The sequence below is a fragment of the Hippocampus guttulatus genome, chromosome 15, assembly GCF_054856545.1.
Source record: "Hippocampus guttulatus isolate MCC_2025c chromosome 15, RoL_Hgut_1.0, whole genome shotgun sequence".
NCBI classification, from domain to species: domain Eukaryota; kingdom Metazoa; phylum Chordata; class Actinopteri; order Syngnathiformes; family Syngnathidae; genus Hippocampus; species Hippocampus guttulatus.
In genome coordinates this window covers 16292338-16312055 of record NC_141275.1, presented here as the reverse complement: position 1 = coordinate 16312055, position 19718 = coordinate 16292338, and the positions used below count along the sequence as shown (strand labels likewise).

Here is a 19718-nt window from a genome sequence, read left to right as displayed (position 1 = left end):
TCATACAACATCAGAACCATCTGACATCAGTTACGGTGTACCGCCTGGGTCAATCCTGCGACGCAACCTGTTTCCATTTTACATTCATCATGTCGTAAAGACATCAAAGCTACATGGGATTGCCTGCCTGCCCGCCCATCTAAGATGTCGGTGTCTCTGTCCGTCCATCCGCTGGCTAGAATTTGGTGGTTCACTTTGGAGTTAGTGTCCTGGTCAGTTGTGGGACATGCTTTATCGAACTTGTGGGCTCATTACTGTGCCACTTGTTTTTTTTTTTTTGGGAGGGGGGGGGGGTTGTTTTTTCAGTCCAGACACTTGAAGACATTTGTTGTCAAATGTTTGCCAAGGTTACGGCCAGCCGAGCTCCCCACGGGATGAAAAACTTGTTGTTTTGAAGTCAAGTTGTTTTTGTGCCAAGTGGGAGTGTCCGTTGCGGGGATCGGGGCTCCGGCGTGCTTTCTTATTGGCCGCGCTCGAGAGTCGAGCTCCAGTGGATCTCGGCATCCGGGACCATGAACCTGTTCAATCCTGCCGAGGACGAGAACGCGTCCATGGTGCACCCCGAGTACTTCATCATTAGCGGCCTGTCGGGGATCCCGCATATCAAGCTGTACTACGTCTTCCTGTTCGTGGTCTACGTGCTGTCGGTGCTGGCCAACGGCGCGGTCATGGCCGTCATCTGTCTGGATCGCCGGCTGCGGACCCCCAAGTACGTGGCGGTCTTCAACCTGGCCTTCGTGGACCTGTTCGGGAGCTCGGCGCTGGTCCCTAAGCTCCTGGACGTGTTCTTGTTGGGCCACCGCCGCGTTCCCTTCCGCAGCTGCCTGACTTTCCTGTTCTTCTGCTACACCTGCTTGTCCATGCAGTCGTTCAACTTGGTGGCTCTGGCCTACGATCGGCTCCTGGCCATCATTTTCCCGCTGCACTACCAGGTGAGGAGGAGAAACCCGCGCTCGGTATTTTGCCGCTACCCAGGGCCTTGGCCGATTGCAAGCCTCCGACCCCGGTATTGACCTGAACACCTAACCATTAGCCCCCACCCTTATCCTCCATGGCGCATGATGTCATTTTCAGCCCCCGAGATGCGAATCTCGGCGCTTCATTCGAATTCCACCAATGCGATACTAACCAGAATGTCGACCACCGTGTACGGTGTCGTGTTTTGCCGCACCCGCAGGTGAGGATGACGCACCGCTTCATGTTCTCGCTGATCTCGGGCTTCTGGGTGCTGGTGGCGGCCCTGGTGGCGACGGCCACGGGTCTGCTGACCCGCCTGTCCTACTGCCGCTCGGTGGTGATCAACAGCTACTTCTGCGACCACGGCCAGATCTACCGGCTGGCCTGCAACAGCCACTACCCCAACTACGTGGTGAGCTGCGTCTACCCGGTGGTGATCTTCTGGCTGCCGCTGGCCTTCATCCTGCTCAGCTACGCCGCCATCGGCTGCACGTTGGCCAAGGTGGCCGCCGTCCAGGAGCGCCTCAAGGCCCTGCGCACCTGCGCCGCCCACCTGTCGCTGGTGGCCATCTACTTCATCCCGCTGCTCATCACCTTCACGCTGATGGAGAACATCCACCCCGACGGCCGCATCGTCAACCTGTCGCTCACCTCCGTCTTCCCTCCCGTGCTCAACCCCGTCATCTACACGCTGCAGACGCAGGAGATCAAAGATGCGCTCGGCAGGCTCGTCAGGAGCGCGCGCCGGGGCAAGCACGCCAAAATATGGACGGCGCTCCGCTAGCAGGAGAATTGCACATTGTGCATTGCAACAACCGCAAATTTGCTTTTTCAAAACTTTGCTCGCTTAATGCTAATGCACGATGCAACGGGCCAGTGAAACGAGCATCGATGCTGCGGTAACGTTGGAAGCCATCGATATTCAAACACAATAAGTAGCCAAACGTGGACACACAACTAAAACAATTTACAGGCGGGTATTCTTTATCCTCTGTGAAACACAACAGATACCGCAGTTTTCCTAACCGTCTTCTTTCTACTCACACAACCAGAAGGAGCAGCCAGTGCAAGTATGATTCCGATCTGATCCAGACGATTCTCTTTATTCACAAAACAAGTTTCAACATAACATCAGCAAATCAAATTTTGTGTGTGCGTGTTTGTCAGTTGAGAAAGAATATACAGCTCGTGGCAAATCTAGATCCAGATTCTGCAATCCTGAGGTCCAGGCTCCGCATTGGCAAATCAAGACACCTTGAGCGCGTTCTAGGGTGGAGGGTGTTGTCAGGTGGGAGTGCTGTTGGCCATCCGCCGCCGCTGGCTCAAGTGCTCCTGCCGCACCTTGTGGTAGTCGTTCATGCATTTTTTGAAGGCGCCCACGTGGCTCTGGCACACTCGCCAGTCCTGATGCTCGGCCATGCAGTCCTGCAGCGCTTCGTGCAGCTCGCCGCAGCCCGTACGAGAGATCATTCGCTCCACGGGGTCTTCGGCGTCCGTCGTCGTCTTCTTTGCGCTTCGGTCGTGGGGAGAAGGTGATGTCATTCTGCGCACAAATGTGCCATTGTCATTAGTTCCAGAACATTGGAATTAATAATGCTTCTCGATTCAATTATGGACTGTCAGACAGTAGAGCTAAATGTCCCCTTGCCGACTAGTTCCTTAAAGTCTCATCAAGAATTCCATAGTTATATGATAAACACACATAGTGGAATATAATCGTACGTGTTGGTGATATTTTATTGATGTTGCTTGTTGTGCAGTCATAGCAACTCGAACAGTACTTGAGGTGAGTTTTGCGTTACTCGGTCAAGCTCCCGTTCGGTCTCCTTTTGTCTCAGTACAGGTGTTTGATCATTAATTTAAAAGCAAACCTGTTATCTTTCCCCGATTGTCTCCGTGTATCCGATAGTCAAAGGAAAATATCAAGTCACAATCGCGTAATTTTAACGCCAATGTTTTGGTTAAAAAATAAACACTCGACGAAAACTGGTTGCTTGGTTTGTGGAATGGAGGGGGAAATATTTCAGTGTAGGGCCAAGTGTAACAGTCAAACAATTCCCGTTTTCACGGGACCAGTAAAATGCTCATAATATGAAAATATTAACAGCGCTGTATTTTTAGCTGTACGAGATTTATTTGTATTGTATTTCACGTAAATACGGCGAGATAAAGGGATGCTATGGATTGTGTTTTTGACGAAATAGGATGACGTCCTGGGGTATCAGTCAAATAGTTCCCTCTGAACACCACAATTTCCTCCAGCTCGATGAAGACTTCAACCATGTCGTATGATGGTATTAATCATGTTTTTTGTGTGTGTATTTGAACATACGTTTCATCATATATTAGACGCGGTAATACGAAATGGAGCGTATTATTTCATTTTTGAAAAATGACATAAGGCTTGGTCCAGCAGTCAAATAACTCCCCTGTGCAACGACACTTCCGCCAACGCGACGAACGGAAAAAAACACTCAATAAAAGCCCATGTTAGAAGTAATCGCGTTTTGTTCCGAGCTGTTTGTTTGCAATGAATTCGACCTGTTAATACGAGAATTAAGGTGTTATTGAAGTCAATAAACAAGCTGAACATTGGCTCCGTGCAGCGATCAAATAGTTCTTTAATGTTCCATCTCTGTCGCGTGTTTCCGCCAACTAAAATGACTTACTCCCCATTATCTATTAGTTTTGTATGTATATGTAAATGTTTAGCATGTGTTTTGATCAGAATTATAGCTGTCTGTTTGGTTCTAGTTTGATGTGCCAACATGACTGGCAAGCGCGAAGCAATGGCTCTCCCTTTTGGACAAAGAAAAGCAGCGCGTGGTGCACGCAGACAGACATCATGTCACACAAGTGTGCCTTTCACACAACGACACGATTTGGAGCCAAAATGTTTTCACGAATAGAATTTTGCTTGTACTTAATTTCAAACGATTTCAATGGTTTGTTTGTTTGTTTTTTGCGGGAGGATTTGGGGGCGTGAACAAGCATTGATTGGAACAGGTGCGTTTGTCAGACGGACACTTTTGTTGGGTACATGGCCGTCTGAAGACCACACGTTGGGGATTCCCTGCGTGGATTTCGACAACGACGGCAAGGTAATGGGCGTTTGGTTTCCTACGGTTGGAGTTCATGACTGCATTCTTTGTTAAAAATGTGACTTTGCAACACCTCGCCATTCTTAGTTGAAGACGGCGAACCTTGACGGGAAAGGTAAAAGTTGGACTTGCTATTGCACAGCCGGCTCGGCACCGGACATGTGACGTCGCTATCCGGTCACGTGTTTGAGCCCCAAAAAATAATAAGAAGAATAAATATTCCAGCACACAGTGCCACCTTGTAAAATCAATTTTCAAAATGATTAAACGTATGTGAGACCTCACCATATTTTAAAGTTAGAAGACAACATCCAAATTACCTCCGCCAAGGAAAAGATTTTGACATGAACTTCTTATTGCGGCCAATGCGTGACTTCCTGCTAAATTTATGTATTTATTTATTTGCTGAGAAATGGAGCCAGAAAATTTAAGTGATCATCGATGAGAGAGTGAAAATAGCCTATATATATAATATATTTCAAATGCAAGTCTTTTCCAAAAAATGGGAAGATGAAACACCCATCTCCAACATGGTTTGTGCATTCATTGCTTCGCTCGTCTCAAGTCGCATTGAAAACCGACGCAAATTTGCAAATGCAACGCAGCGAGAGTCGTTGAGACGATATTTGATCGGCGAGTGCGCGTGCGAGCGCAAATGTCACCTTTGCCCTGAGGAGCACCTGCGCTCCGATTCAAGTATCAAAAGTGTGTGTGTGTGTGTGTGCGTGTGTACACCTTTCAGTGAGAGATGAAGGTCACACCATCATCATCAGGAGACAAAGTTATCAGCTTTAATGACTTCGATTTGACACAGATACACACTACTGAGAGTTACATATGCTCTCAGGTTACTGATAAAGTACGTGCGCGTGTGTGTGTGTGTGCGCGCGCGTGTGTGTAAAAGAGCGAGTGTTTCAGGAATGTGTGAGAGCATTTGTGTGTGTGTGTGTGTAGTTCGGCTACATGCGGAAGTCAAAGTTCTGTTATGTTGCGTGAAGGGCGCCTTTGGAAAATATCACGTGGACGCTCAATGTTTCTTCGGTATCAAATCGAACTGGTGTCGGGTTTGGGATTGTTGAGGTCATAAATCCCCATCGCCAACTTTATTTCGACGACCGGAGGCTCTATCTTGAGCTCTCTAAAAAGCCCGACAGGGGTCAAAACGCTGCATTAGTCCTACGTGTCACGAGAGGGGGCAACTACTGAAAAAAAAAAAGACATCCAAGTGCTTTCGCGCGAGCAAATCTGATTCGGTGGTCACGATGACAAAGAAAAGTGGATAGTAGTGTATGCTATGTACACGAGTAACCCCCGTCTCGAGTCTTTGGCGTCTTGGGGGGTCAGACGGCCACGTTGGCGAGCCGCGGGTCCGAGTCCTGCTCGTAGCGGTAGTGGTAGACCTCCATCTGGTCCCGGCAGGCTTCGCGAATGTTGTTGAGCCAGCGCTTGATCCCGCCGCGGTTCAGGTAGAGCACCATGAGGAACACCAGCCCGATGAGGGCGAGCACGATGCCCAGGAACACGTAGGAGACGGCCTCCAGGTTCTCGTTGAGGCAGTCCACGTCCTCGGGGCGCAGCCGCTCCACCGGCAGCCCGCGGCGTGCCGGCGGTTCGGCGCAGCGCAGCAGCGCGGCGTCGGGGCACTGCGAGGCGTTCTTCAGCCACCAGTAGAAGGCCTCCAGCTCGCACGCGCAGCGGAAGGGGTTGCGCGCCAGGTAGACGCGGGCGCGGCGCTGGCGCTCCAGCCCGCTCACGTCCTCCCGGCTCAGACCGCGGATGGAATTGTTGACCAGGACCAGCTGCTGCAGCAGGCCGAAGGCGTGCGGGGCGGCCAGGGGCACGCCCCGCAGCCGGTTGCCCGCCAGCTCCAGCCGGCGGAGGTCGCGCAGGTCGCCGGCGCCCAGCGCGGCCGCCAGCTGCGCGGCCGCCTCGGGGACGATGGACTCGTTGAGGCACAGCGTGCGCAGCTCCCGCAGGCCCCGGAAGGCGCCGCGGGACACGCGCTCCAGCCGGTTGCGGCTCAGGTCGAGGACGCGCAGGTGCGGCAGCCCCGCGAAGGCGTCCGCCTCCACCGCGCGGATGGCGTTGGCGGACAGCGACAGCGCGGCCGCCGCGTCCAGCGCGCTGCCGTTGGCCGCCGCGGACGCGAAGGCGCCGCGCCGCAGCGTCGTCACCGTCCCGCCGCGAAGGATCAGCGCGGCCGTCCAGGCCGGGAGGGGGCCGGGCACCCCCGCCGCGGCGTCGCCGTCCGCCGCGCCGGCTCGGCAGCTCACCGTGCCGGAGTCCCGGGAGCACGCGCAGGCCGGCGGGCACGCGTCCTCGGCGCGGGCGCACGCCAGCAGCGCCGCCCAGCTCGCGAGCACGCACAGCCGCCGCGGCTCCGAGCGGGCGCGCGTCCGCATGTCGGCTCTCGTGTGAGAACTTTGCGCGCCCACCGGCGGCACTTAAATGCGATGCGCGTGCGCGGCGGCCCCTTCGCGAGCCCCGCCACCACGAGAATTTGCTTTTGCGGATTCGGTCGCTCGGGTCGTGAATGTTCCTGACCCTCGTATGCCCCCCCCCCCCCCCGCCCTTAAGTATACCTCGATCATAGTGCGCCATTTGTGTTTTCTATTCAAGGGTGTAACCATGCACGGGCGGCGGCGAAAGACAAAGTGCGGCCATGCAGGCGCGTCTGGACGCCGGCGATAAGCGCCCGTAAAACGCCGTCAAGCTCCGCTGCGCTTGCGGCGTGACAGCGGCTCGTTGTGTCGCGTGATTTGCGAGACACCCCGCAGCAATTAACCCCCCCGCCACCATGTCACGGTGGCCTGCCGCTGGACTCTCAGGCGCTGAATTGATTTCCTCGGCAACAAAAGCTGCCGGCTAACAGCCGTGACCTTGACCTTGGCCTTCTGGGGGCTTGGAGTCGTCTCCTCCTTCTTTCTTTCTTCACCTGCCGGGACTTGACGCAGTCGGACTTGTGATCCGTTGTCAGCCGAGGCTGCCTTCACATGACGGCGAATGTCATTGCGAGCCACGAACGAGAAGCGAGCACTTTGCCTTGATCGAGGGGGTGGGGGGGGGGGTGGGGGGTCACTTGCTCGCAGAACTTCAAAACTTCAGAAGGCATTTGGACTACATCGTTTTTTTTTTAGTCCTAGATGTCACTCGTCAAGCTGACCTTGAACTTGTCTCATGAACATCCCTTCTTACTTTTTCCTTCATCGTCACGTCTTTGCCTCGGACTTCAACTCTGCCCCCGGATCACGATTAGGCCTCGTGCGACGATTGCCATGAGCCGAAATCCTTTTCCGTCTGTTTCGCAAGCGAAATATCCCCGCTGATATTTTATTGATCGTCGGCGATGATCACGGCCGAGTTAATTTGAGCTCCCCGTCGTCTGCGTCGCCTCCTCCATCTCCGCTAATGGCCGAGTATTTTCGGCAACGTGACCGATGCGCTCCCGTCGCGCTCGAGCACCCTTGGCCGTTCAAGGACGCCCCCCCCCCCCCACGGCCGACTTTGCGGTGTGGGTTTAATTTCCGCGCTGTTCGCTCTGACGACGGTCGGCACGGCGCGCTCGCTCGGCCTTTGGCATCGTTTGGCCAAATGAGCCAAACGGACGCGGCGGCCCGACGCGCGCGACCCCAAATCATTTGGAAACATTTTCTCAAGCGCTGTCTACACGCGACTGCCCGAAACCGGCTAGGTTAGGCCCCGGCACGCCCGCGAGCCTCGTTGGGATGAAGACGTTCAGGACATGGATGGATATTTTGTTTGGACATCTGAGGCGGTTGTTTGATGGTTTGCACTTTCTGTGGGTGGCTCCCCCGCGATAAAAGCGGCTTTGGCAGGTCCCTTCCAAGTCGGCTGTCGCTTGCCAATAAAGCCACACTTTTTTTTTTGGTTTGTTTTTTTTTTGTGCAAGGCGGTCGTATGGCGGAAGGAAAAAAATCCTCTGCGCTTTGGAACTCGATCCGGTTCTAAAAGCGCCGGGACGCCGTCTCCGATCTCGCGCTGGCTCGCTCGCGTGTCACCGATACGTTGCCGCGTCCTCGCCGCCGCGTTTTGTCATCCGATCCGCCGGGAGAAAGTGTGCGTCACCTCCCGCTGCTTCTTCACACTTCTTGGCGATGATTAAAAAGAAAAAAAAAACGAGACTTATGAAGCCACCGTGTGACACGGATCTTCATAAGCATTCTTCATCCCGCCTTGCGAGATGGAATTTTAACTTTTTATGACGTTCAGAATAGATTCAGGCAGACCGGCGAGAGAGAGCGAGAGATTGAAAATGGAATATTAGATGACACGTCATGACTAAAAGATAGGACAGGACAATGGAGACGCTTTTGGCGGACTCCTTCCAAAGGTTAGCTTGCAGATGCTACGCTAAGATGAGCGACAGACGCTCACAGCTCGGTCAGCCGCAGGAATGCTCGTCGTTCTTGGCAGAGGAGAAGGAATGTATGCATTGAGCTAAATAAAAGACAGATTTTTTTTTTTTGGACGGACGACTCCAAGCGGCGGCCGTTTAGCCTAAGCTGGACTAAGCTAAGCGCCAATGGCCGCCTTTGTCCCGGCGTCCACCCTTCGCTCAAATGACTAATTGATGGCGGACGGACAAGCGACACCGTCTGTGCGGATCCCTTTCCAGTCCTCCGTCTCGCCGAGAGGTCGCCCGCGCGCTGCTCCGCTCGTGTCTTATTCGGGTGCATTTGAAGCAGTCGGGGGGGGGCTATCGCGTCGATCGGCGGCGCTTCGCAAAATCCAAATCGGACCAAAATAGTTGATGACGCAATCACAAGCGTGCGAGTCCCGACGACATGATGACATCGATGCGATGCTTTAGCTTCGCGGTAAACGCACTCTTGTTCACATTGTTACAGACAAATGTCCAAAGGTCACGATATCAGGATAAAAGTTGTTCAGAAAGAAACATTTTGGCCACGGAATGATTCATTTGTGAAAAGGTGCATTTGATCATCTTTAATTCAGCGCAACAAATGATCTGGCATTTAATTCAAAAGAGAAGTTGCGACGAGTGGCCGTGGCAGGAGTCAAAACGACCATTTTAGCTTGAGACGTTTTTTTTTTTTGCGTCAACGGCGCAAGCAGTCCTCCATGGCCTGCAGTTCCCGCACTTCGGGGCAGAGGGCGCCGCAGTGCAGGGCGAGGAGGCGGCGCGCCTCCGGGATGACGGACAGGGCCGACGCTCTCGAGCCGCTGCGGGCGACGGGCCACACCGTCGGCGCAAAAAAACAAAAGCGTCGTCTGAAAAGGAGGCGGAGGCGCGACTCACGCGTTGAAGTGCAGCTGCGCCAGCTTGGCGACCTGTCGCGCCATCTCCACGCTGTCCGCTCCGAAGCGAGCCGCCACGGCGGCGGCGCTGCGCTCCAAGTGCTCGGCCGCGCGCGCCCAATCGCCTGCGCTCCAAAAAAAAAAAGAAAAAAAAGTGTGACTGTGGCACCGGACCGGCCGGCCAAAGAGGAACGAATCCGTCAAAGCGCGAGAAAAGTTGAGGCGTGTCGATGCAAGAACCTTTGTGCGCGTGCGCCCGGGCCAAGGCGTCCTCTGTGCGGCCACCCAGCTCGTGCGTGCGCGCCGGCGCCACGCCCGCCCGGCGCCACCGCGTCTGCAACCGCTCCAGCAGGACGGCCGCCTCGCCTGCGGAAAGCACAATCAACGCAAAGGAGCGGCGGACGGGGGGCCGGCGACCGCTCACTCACCGGGTTGTTCCGTCTCCAGGAGATGGGCCGCCGCGTCCAAGTCACGTCGGACGTCCCGCAACGTTTGGCTCAGCTCGCCGCCGGACCACGCGCCGCCGCAGGAGCCGCACGAATGGTCGCCTCCGCTGGAAGGCTGATTGACAGGTGACCGCTCAGTTGGGGGGGGGGGGGAGTACAGGTAGGCCATGCGACCGACTGGCAATCCATTTGTTCTTTTGTCTGTGCAAGACACCCTGTGATTGGCAGGCGACCAGTCCGGCACGTGTGCTGGTAGGGGTCATACTGTTGAAGAGCGACCAATCTGTGTTCCAATCAGTGTCCTTGGAAAGAAGGGGGACCGCCCCAATGTTTCTCTCTATCAGTAGGTTCCCCTCTATTGACTGGTGACCAATCGATTGTGACAATTGTACTATCGACCAGTCCGTTTGGTCTCCTGTGATTGACTGGCGACCGGTCCTTTGTTTGCCTTCGGGTGTCTCGGCCGTTGTTGGTCAAATGCAGGCACTTCAACTGACTGGCGACCGCTCCAGTGGCATGAGATGACCTTGGACTGTGTGGCGCGGCGACCAATCTTTTGTCAAGATGGCGACTGATCTAAATTGCCAAGAGCTAAAACTGGACGCCGCCCGAAGAGGAAATCCCTTACCAGGAGGGAAGCGTCGCAGCGGGCACACAACAGTCCGGATTGTTCGTCCGGCGACCGGTCCTCCTGGCAGGCCTCGCAGCGGCACAGGAAGAAGTACTGCTCCTGCAGGAGGCGGCGCCGCTCCCCGGCGACCATTCTGCCACTGTGAGGACCTGTGGGAAAACCGCCGCGACGCCGGAGTCCGTCGAAACTATCGGTAAAGGGCCCCCACTCCCCCACGTGGAATGAAAATGACAAACCGTAGCAGTGGGCGACCTCTTGTCCGGGACGCAGGCTTTGCGCCGCTCGCAGCGTGACGGCGCCACCGGCGCCGAAGCTCAAGCTCGTGTTGGGCCGGCACGAGTGGTTGATGAGACTCAGCGTCGGGAAGACGGCCGTGGCGACCCGTCGCTCCTCAACGGACTGCACGTGAGCGTCCGACAAGCCTGAGGCGAAAAAACCTCGATTGGCCGGCGGCCGAAAAAGACCAAACGACGGCGACGGCGCGACGGCCGGGCGTCACCTGGCTGTTGCAGCATGACGACGGCCTGCGCGTTGCAGCGCAGCTGCAGCGCGTGCCTCAGCATGGCCACGCCCAGCGGCCGCCCCCCCGCGTCCTCCTCCCCCCGTCCGACGGGCGACGTCGCCGTCTCGCCGAGCGCCAGCCGCAGCGTGGCCGCGGTCACGGCGCACAGGAAGCGCATGCTGGCGGCGTGCCGCTCCACGTGGCGCAGCAGGTCCCAGACGCCTCGGTAGGCGGCGCCGCCCGCGTTGGCCACGCCCGCTTTGAGCGCCACCCTCAGCGCCAAGTGCGACAGGACGCCGGCGGCCGCCAAGCGGGCGCCCAGCGGGCATTCCCAGCGGTGGTGCTCCTCCCAGGCGCCGTCCCTGCAGCGGGCGCCGCAGTAGCGGGCGTACGAGCACCCGGCGCACGGGACCGGTCGCCGGGCGGGCTTCAAGCAGGCGTGGCAGTGCCGCCGCTCCGTCCCAAAGGCGCCGCCGCTCGCCACGAGAACCGAGCCGAAGGGCCTCTCGCTCAGGATCACCTCCCCGGCCGCGATGGCCTCCGTGGCCACCATGTGGCGACCTTTCTCCGGGCTGAAGCGCACCGTCACTTTGGGAGACGTCCCCGAGCGGTCGTCTGGGTCTGCGCCGACGTGGGAGGACGGCAGGCGCGCCAGGCATTGCGCGCGGCGCTTGGCCAACTTGTGCGCCAGAGCCGGCGGGTAGCCGCTCTTCTCGGCGTCCGACACGTCCTCCAGAGCGTCCTGAGGGGGACAGACCACGCGGTGACTGCCGACCGCTCCGCGGCTCGGCTCGTTGTGCCCGCGTCTGACTGACGGCCAGTGAGGTATTTTTTGTCTCGCTCACGCCGGTGTTTGTCTGCCTGTCTAGTGATTGACCGGCGACCAGTCCCGCATGTCTAAATACAGTATGTCCTGCGAGTGACTGGCGACCAATCCAGCATTTGGCTCTGGTGCCCGGTGATTGACCGGCGACCAGTCCAACCCCATTTGTGGCCATGCAAATGTTCTCACCTGGTAGTGCTGCAGGTGGTAAAGTGCCGCCGAGCGATTGGCGTAGCACAGCGACAGCTGCTCCGAACTTTGGGGGGACAAACACACGCCCTGCGGTCGCCGGAGAGAATTCATGACCATTCGTCAAGATGGAACAGAAAGGGTGGGGGGTGGGGGGGGGCTAATGTTTACAAGTGAACGCAGAGAGGGCGGTGACCTGCGAGTAGTGCAGCGCGGCCTCGGCGTACTCGCCGCTCTTGAAGCTGGCGTTTCCGCGCTGCCTGCACGCGGACGCCTCCGCGGCGTCCTTCCTCGCGTCACCGTGTCCTTCCGCAGAGATGCGGCGCAGATGCTCCGCATCGTCCTTGCTGGAAGAAAAGTCGAGCGTGCGGACGGTATCGCAACGGTCACGGGTACGTAGTCTTTCTTCTCCGCGAAAAACCGCTCACGTGACTGCGGCCGAGTTGCAACGGGCTTCGGGTCTGCATTTTTTTTGTTGCCGGGTGCGGTTTACAAGTCAACGTCATCGTGTGGGAGCTTTGTTTTGAGTGCACTTCCACTGTCGGCCAGTAGATGGTGGCACAGCAATTAGTTTGCAGATTGCATTTGAAAGCAAAATGAAGGCGCAGTATTTCAAGCATTGCCTCATTTTTGCTGAATGTGAAATTCTTTTTAACGCCAACAGAAAGAGATAAAAGCGGTTCGCCACACTGTCCGATATTCGTGTCGTATCCATTGCGCTCTCTCTCACTGTTATGTTTTGAAATGTGTTTGTATGTTTTAAAGACTGCATCCACTAAAATACTGCATCGCTTGCAGGGGTGCTGTGGGACTTGACAGTCCAGTTCTGTGTGATCTTTGCTTCTCAAATCTCCGTGCAGGTTGTCTGTTGTGACATAGCGCCCCCTTGTGCGCGCAGCGAAAGGAGCAGCAACGCGAACGTGAAATGATGACGCGCAAATACATTTAGCGAATTCGCATGAGATCTAATACATATTTTGTCAGTAGAAAAAAAACCCCGAGCTACTCACGTTGTCACACTCAGGGCGCTCTCAAAGATATCTTCGATTTCAAGCAGGGACTTAAAACGCTCCCTGAACTCGGGTTCGAGTCCGGCCCACTTGCGAGCGACGTGGTCTTGCCACGGGAGGCACGGAAGGTCCATTTAGGAAAAACTAAAAGTTTGTTTTCACGCCGTATCGGCAGCGGGGAAAATCCACACAACAATGTCACGTGACAGATCCGGGGACGACTTGGCCTTCAAAATAAAACACTTGCTCGGATTTAGTCCAAACGTGGTTGCTTTTTATATAAAAGTATAGAATCCTTCATAGATTAAACACTAGTCGAGGCATTTAACTTTGACTTATATTGTTAGAAGAGTAGTTACACTTGCATATATTGTCGTCGTTTATGACTTGTATTTATCTTTTATGTTTGAAGCAGAACTTGGCATATCCGGTCACACGCCGCTCTGCAACATGGTCACATGACTGCTGCGGATTCGACTGAGCTTTCGAAATAAAACATGCGACCTTTCTTCGGATTCTGGGCCGTACGTTGGTAGGGTTTTTTTTTGTATGTTTGAATTATACATCTATTTGTTGACGTAAAATTCATACAACTGTTGTTGCATACGAGTCACAGTAGCTCTAGTTTGTCGTTTTGGAGTTGTATGAGACAGCTGTCTTTTGTTGTGAAGGCAGTATATCCGGTCCGTGTTGCGTGATCCCGCCAGTTCTGGCTTCTGCAGTTGGAAGTGTTCTCGGTCTTGAATGTTTGTGAAGATTTTTGCGCCGTAACATTAGCGTCAAACTCACGCAAGGGGCGATTGAGGGAAAGCCTTTCCCTCAATCGTCAGGCAATTGTCAACATGAGCACGACTCAGTCAAAAAGCACGTCGTCAACCGTGAAAATGACCACGTAACATAAACAGCTATGCTAAAAAGACCCCCCCCCCCCCTGCCCTTTTTCAGAGCAAGCTCGTATCACCCCGGAATGGTCGCGGGGCCCATCCTGTCGATCCGCACAGAGCACCGGTCGGTTCACATTCGCATCGCGACAACGAAGGCGCTTGAATGAGGCTAAAAGTAGTGAAAGAGAAAACGTGCAAAGGCCCCCGGCCAGGTGGGACCCCGCCTGCAAAACACGAGCGCCTCAGTCGCTGCGGCTCCTTCCAAATGTAATGTCTCCAAAGGGCCGCCGCCGCCGCCACGTGAACGCATTGCGTGCCACGCCCCCCCCCCCCCCCCCCCCCCCCGCCCGCGTTTGCAGAGCAGATGGGACGCGCCAACGCTGAGCTTCTCGGTGGACGTGCGATGCGGGCGTGCGGAACGGTGACTCATCCCACCAGCGCGGTGGCATGCGAGGGAATCGCCACGTTTCTTTGTCGCGCCCGTTCGTCGCTCGCGCCAGCGCTGCTTCAAGCGGCCGGTTAAATGTCGCGCTTGTCCAATCGCGGCCTCTTGAGCTCTCAGAGTTTGTTTGCCTCGAGAAATAAATTCCTTTCCAGTATTTTTTTTCCAAAGCGCCTGGTTGAAGCCAAGAGTGTCTTTATTTAGTGCAACGGCGTTACATAACACGTGCGCACGACGCCCGCGATTGTTTTGGATGGCAGCGCAAGAGCAGCGAGCGAGCGCTTTCAATCTCCACGGCATCTCTTTGCTTTCTTTCGCTCCTTTTTGGGGAATTTACTCTTGCCATAAAATGTGTCGGGCGGCGTCAAACTGTCGCTTTTTGAATTGACGGGCGGGTCGAAGGGGTCGGCGAGCGTGGGGGGAGGAGGCGGTTGCCACGGTGACCCCAAAGATGGCGCCGGGGTGGAGGGGAGGAGTTAAAAGGGGCGCCGCAATTGCGCTGATGTCGAAAGGCCACACGGCGAGTCGTGGGCGGGGGGGCGGGGGGAGCATCAACATCGGTTTCTCATCCCTCGAAATGAAAGCGACAAGATTTGTTTTCACCAATTTGAGAGATTCTTCATCCAAATCGGGTGAACGCTGTCGCAATGACAGTACAACCTCTCTTTGACCTGAAAGTGACGTGATGGCCCGCTCCCTCGGTGACGTCATCAGGCGACACGCTGGGGCAAACGCGGCCCCCTCGGGGCCGGCCCTTTTTGCCCTCGGGATTCTTCCCGACGTCGAGAACGACACGCGCGCAACGTCTTTGCGCTTGCGCTCGCATGATTTGGCAGTAAGAGAACAGAGGCAAGGTCTCGGGTCTAAGACCAAGGACCGCAACCGACGGCCAAGACCGTGAAGCGTATTCCCAAAAGAGCAGAGCGAAGCGCTCGGGCGGTCTCGCGGCATTTGGCAAAAACCTTCAGAAGCTCGACAAGCAAAAGAGTCGGCGTAGAGTTAGCGATGACGCCAGCAGCGCCGACCAGAAAAAGGCCCCCGCAAGGGGAGCCGCTGCCGCATTTGTGGCTCTTTGGACTCCGCTGGGGGGGCCTAGCCAAGTTCTCGCCACGCACTTGTTCTTTCTCCTGGCGGCGGTCAAGCCCTCATTTTTAGCCTCAAAGTCTTTCACCTCCGGCTCGTGAAGAAGCGGCACTCGGTCGGCCCCCCCTTTGGCCCGGCGCCCCGGCCGGGTGCAGTTCCCGCCGCGCCCCCGGGGCGGTCGCGGTGAAGGCGGAGGCGGGTTGCGCTGGTCGTCGCGGGGCAGGGAAGGTCGCCGGTGGCGGCTCCCGGGACGATTCAGGCGGTTGGCTGACTCCCCGCCCGCCCCTCCCCCTCCGCCGCCCCCCTCCTCCTCCGCCTCCTCCTTCAGGCACGAGGGCATCTCCTCTTTGCTCAGCATCTTCAGGTCTTTCCCCGCCATCTGCGGAGGCGAAAGGCACACCAGCGAAGACGCGGAGCCCCGGAAGCCGCGCAGCCAGTCCCAGAGGGGCAGCGCCCCGCAGTCGCACTCCCAGGGGTTGTCGTTGAGGCGGAGGTACTCGAGGGCCGGCAGGAGAGCCAGGCTCCCCGCCGACAGCCCCCCCAGGGAATTGTTGAACAAGTAGAGGGTGGTGAGCCGCCGCAGGTCGTGGAAGGCCCGCCGGTCCACCCGGCGGATGCGGTTCTGGTGGAGGAGCAGGCGGTCCAAGGCGCCCAGGCCCCGGAAGGTGTTCTGGTGCAGGCTCCACAGGCGGTTGCCGTGCAGGAACAGGTGGCTCAGGTTCAGCAGGTCGATGAACAGGTCGTCCTCCAGGAACTCCAACTGGTTGTCCTGCGAGAGAGCGGCAAGGGTGAGACATGGCGACCGACCGCGCCTCCTTGGCGCTCTCCTTGCTCCTTCTGCCGTCGAATCGCACCTCGGCTGCGTTTCCCGCAGCAAATCGTCCGTTCGCTCTCCACCACCGTGGGGTCAAACTTTGGGACGTTTCTGAACTTTTTTTCAGAGGGTGGCCCACTGTGCCTTTTCATGGCCCAGAATTCCGTCTCTCCCGCAAATTCTGGGCCACGTCTCGCCATGATTTTGCCGATGGATTGGCCCTTCTGAGCGCCGTTTGGGGTCAGTCGCCGACTTTGCACTTACCTGCAGGTAGAGATATCGGAGGTCGCGCAGCTCGGCGAAGATGCCGGGCGGCAGGCCGAGCAGGCCGCAGCGGTACAGGTGCAAGGAACGCAGTCGGGCCAGGCCGCGGAAGGTGTCGGCGGCCAGCGCCTTCAGGCGGCGGTTGTCGCCCAGGTCCAGCTCCTCCAGCCGCCGGAAGCCGCGGAAGGCGGCCGGCTGGATCTCGGAGATGTTGTTGGAGTAGAGCCACAGCGTGGCGGCGGCCGGCGGCAAGTGCCCGCGCAGCAGCCGCCCGATCTTGTTGTTCTGCAGGAAGATGCGCTGGCCGTGCGGCGGGATGCCCTCGGGCACCGCCCGCAAGTCCTGCGCCTGGCACGACACGGTGCTGGGCGCCGTGTAGCAGATGCAGCGCCGCGGGCACGGCAGCGACGCGTCCAGGCCGCACAGAACCAGCAGCAGCTCCGCGCCGCCGCAACCTGAACGGGACGGGATGCGCGCACGTCAGTCCGTTGTTTTTTCTTTTTCGGTAGTGGTCTTAAGATGGCTCCGCCGGAGACTATTCGGTAGTCCCCACCCAAATCGTAAAGAAAATCCGACTGGTTGGCGAATAGCGGAGAGCTCGCTGCCTTCACCTTGCGATGAGGACGCAACACGTGCGGCCGTTACCGGGGCCGCCCTCGCGCCCGGTCCCGGCGGCGCTCGGGCAAGACGCCAACGAGCCCCGGGAGGCCGTCTTGAGCTCGCAAACGAGCCGCCCCCGCCGTGACAAACGTGCGCTGGTCGAAACGAGTCGCGTGCTGCTTCGCCGAGTCCCGAGCTGGAAGACGGAAGCACGCCGGTTGACGTTTCAGTGGCGACGGTGAACGCACCGAAGGAAGTAACCGAGTGACCGAGCGACAAGTCAAGCAATCTCCTGACCGACCGAGTTGATCTCAACTATTTGGAAGGCTATGCGGCGGGGGGGGGGGGGGGTCTTAGCCCTCCGTGACTGTCGGCCCAGAAATGGGATGACATTAATCGTCTTAAGTCGTCGACGCGTCACGCCAAGTCGGCAGCAGCTTGTGACTGGCCTTCACTTTGGCTTTTCGTCGTCGTCGTCGTCTCGTTCGTCCTCAGCATCAGCTTCAATTAGTGCGTGAAGAAAGACGCTTCGCTGCCACTTTTGCCCCACTCCGCCCTCACGACGTGGCTGTTTTTAGCCGCACACTGTGTGTGTGTGTGTGACCCTCAGGCGAACCAATCAAAGCCTTTCCACACCCACGCGAGTAGCGATGTCAACAATCGGCGTCTATTCCCGACGCGTCCTTTCATTGTTCCCGCGAGGCGGGCGCGGCCCGGCCCCCGTCTCCCGGCCCTGCTTGTTCCGCCGCCGGGCCAGCCGCTAATTCGCCACCAACGAGCTCCTCAACGGCCCCCTCCCCTGAGACCCCCCCCCCCCCACCCGCTCGGTGCCGGCCCACTTTTGCGCATCAACTTCAAACGCAGGTGCGCACGAGCGACACTTTCTGTCACACAGTCACGTTTGATGCAATAAAAGGAGACTTGGCACAAAAAAATACAAATGTACGACCTTGAAATTAAGCGCCGCGTGGCCAAATCAATTTGGGCTTTTGTGTGTGTGTGTGTGTGTGCTGCTATGGAGACTGGTTATGTGTGTGGGCCAAATTTTGAACATAGCTCCCACAATGGTCCTCCAAAAGTTCTACACAAAGTTCCGGGAACTTTCCACCGAAGAACCCTAAAAAGTCCAACCCCCACTAGCAGGGGTGGTCTTTTGACCCCAGAACCAAATGGAAACATCTCTCCAGACACTCGAGGGTCCTCCTAAAGTTCAACTTCAAAGTGACGGAAAATTGCAGTTCTTTTGCAGACGTTCCGCGCCGTGGAGACATCCCAAAGGTTCCCGGACCTCCTCAAAGTACCGCGCCCCCTCGAATGCTCATCTTTTGTCCTCAAATAAGGAAATAAATGGCCTCGGACCAAGTCGTCAAGTCATGCGCCGCTATTTGCGGAGACGAAATGCGATGACAGTTAGCATGTGGGAGCTCAGAAAGTAACGGAGTGACATTTCCCCACCGGGCCATCAGCCAAGTTCCTCCAATGTGATTTGTTTGAGGGGGGAACGCCGCCGGACGGCTTCTTCCCCGTTTTCAGGCTTTTGGTCGCTCGTCAATATTTCATCGCGCGCAGACTCGCTCGATCGCCCGCGCACGCGCACGCGGGTGGCAGGAGTGCAGTGAGACTCACGGCGCGTGAACATTCTAGAAGGTTGTTGGCGGCGGGAGCGGCATGCTCCGACTTCCCGCCCCGGCGAAAACCACGAGGTTTGACGAAGCGCTCGGACGTCTTCCTCTTTGCCTCCGTCTTCCTTTTCCGCTTGGTGCTTTTCTGCCGCGGGCTGCGCGCTCGCAAGCAGCCGCTGCCGCGCTTCTTCCCGCCTCTTCGCCCAGCCGCTTCTCTCTCCTTCCCTCCTCTCTCTCTCTCCGTTGTTGATGTTGAAGTGGTGGCCGCGTCATGAGGTACACCCGGACGTGACACGTGACCAATCTTTCCTCCGCTCTCCTCCCCGCCACTTTCTCTGGCGATGTTGAATTGTTGGCCATTTTAGACTGTGGCCCTCGCGACGTTGTTGCGATCCGAATATTTCGACGCCCTCTTCCCTCATCGTGGTTTTTTTTTTGTTTGTTTTGATGGTGACGTTCATCAGCCCAGCGCGGCTTTGACTGAGTGGCCGTTTTATTCACAGTATCCCGTGACAGCCACTGGAGGCAACATCTGTTGTTCCCTAATATTGTGACCTTATTCACCACCACCACCACCTCCCCGCCCCCTTTTTTTATTAGGGTCATCATCCGGGACAAGGCAACGACTCGTGCTCCGAATATTTTGTCCCTTTCTTACACGCAAAAATATAGTGCAGTCGTTGTGCCTCCTCCTCCATGCTTTGGTGGCCACTTTATTAGGCACACCCTCCGTAGAATAAAAGCGTTGACGACTGTTCCAAATAATTGCGCCCTTTTTTGCTGTGTCAGAAACCCCAAACGATACATGGTCAATTTTTTTGGGCGAGATTTTTGCCCAAAAAAACAACCTTGAATAGTAAGGCGTTTTTTTACCGAAAAAAAAGCGACCATGAAAAGGAAGGCGTTTTTAGCCCCCTCAAAAAACAACCATGTATAGTAAGGCGTTTTTAGCCGAAAAAAACGATCATGTATCGTAAGACGTTTTTTACCAAAAAAACGATCATGTATAATAAGGCGTTTTTTGGCCCAAAAAACCCCAACCATGTATAGATGTCATGATTCGGTTTGTG

The 19718-nt window shown here is 56.5% G+C and overlaps 5 protein-coding genes across 7 annotated transcripts; 1 reads left to right on the top strand and 4 right to left on the bottom strand.

Moving 5' to 3' along the window:
- The first annotated feature begins 500 nt into the window (after positions 1–500).
- Positions 501–1741, top strand: LOC147194252 (olfactory receptor 8G17-like). The gene is made up of 2 exons (XM_086131174.1): positions 501–932; positions 1178–1741. Exons 1-2 carry the CDS (start codon positions 513–515, stop codon positions 1739–1741), a joined length of 984 nt encoding a protein of 327 aa, XP_085987300.1. The 5' UTR covers positions 501–512.
- A 292-nt stretch (positions 1742–2033) lies between these two features.
- coa4 (cytochrome c oxidase assembly factor 4 homolog) lies at positions 2034–3000 on the bottom strand. Its single transcript, XM_086131158.1, has 2 exons — positions 2829–3000; positions 2034–2500 (listed from the first exon to the last, which is right to left on the bottom strand). The coding sequence occupies exon 2, from the start codon at positions 2497–2499 to the stop codon at positions 2242–2244; it is 258 nt and encodes an 85-aa protein (XP_085987284.1). The 5' UTR covers position 2500; positions 2829–3000; the 3' UTR covers positions 2034–2241.
- Positions 3001–4827: 1827 nt separating this feature from the next.
- On the bottom strand, positions 4828–6584 carry tpbgl (trophoblast glycoprotein like). Its single transcript, XM_086131097.1, has one exon. It carries the CDS (start codon positions 6458–6460, stop codon positions 5399–5401), a length of 1062 nt encoding a protein of 353 aa, XP_085987223.1. The 5' UTR covers positions 6461–6584; the 3' UTR covers positions 4828–5398.
- A 2427-nt stretch (positions 6585–9011) lies between these two features.
- Positions 9012–13843, bottom strand: smyd4 (SET and MYND domain containing 4). Of its 3 annotated transcripts, XM_086131737.1 has the most exons (10): positions 12940–13841; positions 12126–12276; positions 11930–12019; positions 10915–11659; positions 10652–10837; positions 10413–10564; positions 9767–9899; positions 9579–9704; positions 9340–9463; positions 9012–9263 (listed from the first exon to the last, which is right to left on the bottom strand). In XM_086131737.1, the coding sequence occupies exons 1-10, from the start codon at positions 13071–13073 to the stop codon at positions 9140–9142; spliced, it is 1965 nt and encodes a 654-aa protein (XP_085987863.1). In that variant the 5' UTR covers positions 13074–13841; the 3' UTR covers positions 9012–9139. The 3 variants fall into 3 exon arrangements, with proteins under 3 accessions (XP_085987863.1, XP_085987862.1, XP_085987864.1); XM_086131736.1 differs by having other exon boundaries at positions 10413–10837; XM_086131738.1 differs by lacking the exons at positions 9012–9263; positions 9340–9463; positions 9579–9704; positions 9767–9899 and adding an exon at positions 9907–10316 and having other exon boundaries at positions 10413–10837; positions 12940–13843.
- A 347-nt stretch (positions 13844–14190) lies between these two features.
- Positions 14191–19066, bottom strand: rtn4rl1a (reticulon 4 receptor-like 1a). Its single transcript, XM_086131906.1, has 3 exons — positions 18653–19066; positions 16427–16881; positions 14191–16117 (listed from the first exon to the last, which is right to left on the bottom strand). Exons 1-3 carry the CDS (start codon positions 18663–18665, stop codon positions 15230–15232), a joined length of 1356 nt encoding a protein of 451 aa, XP_085988032.1. The 5' UTR covers positions 18666–19066; the 3' UTR covers positions 14191–15229.
- Between the last annotated feature and the right edge of the window lie 652 nt (positions 19067–19718).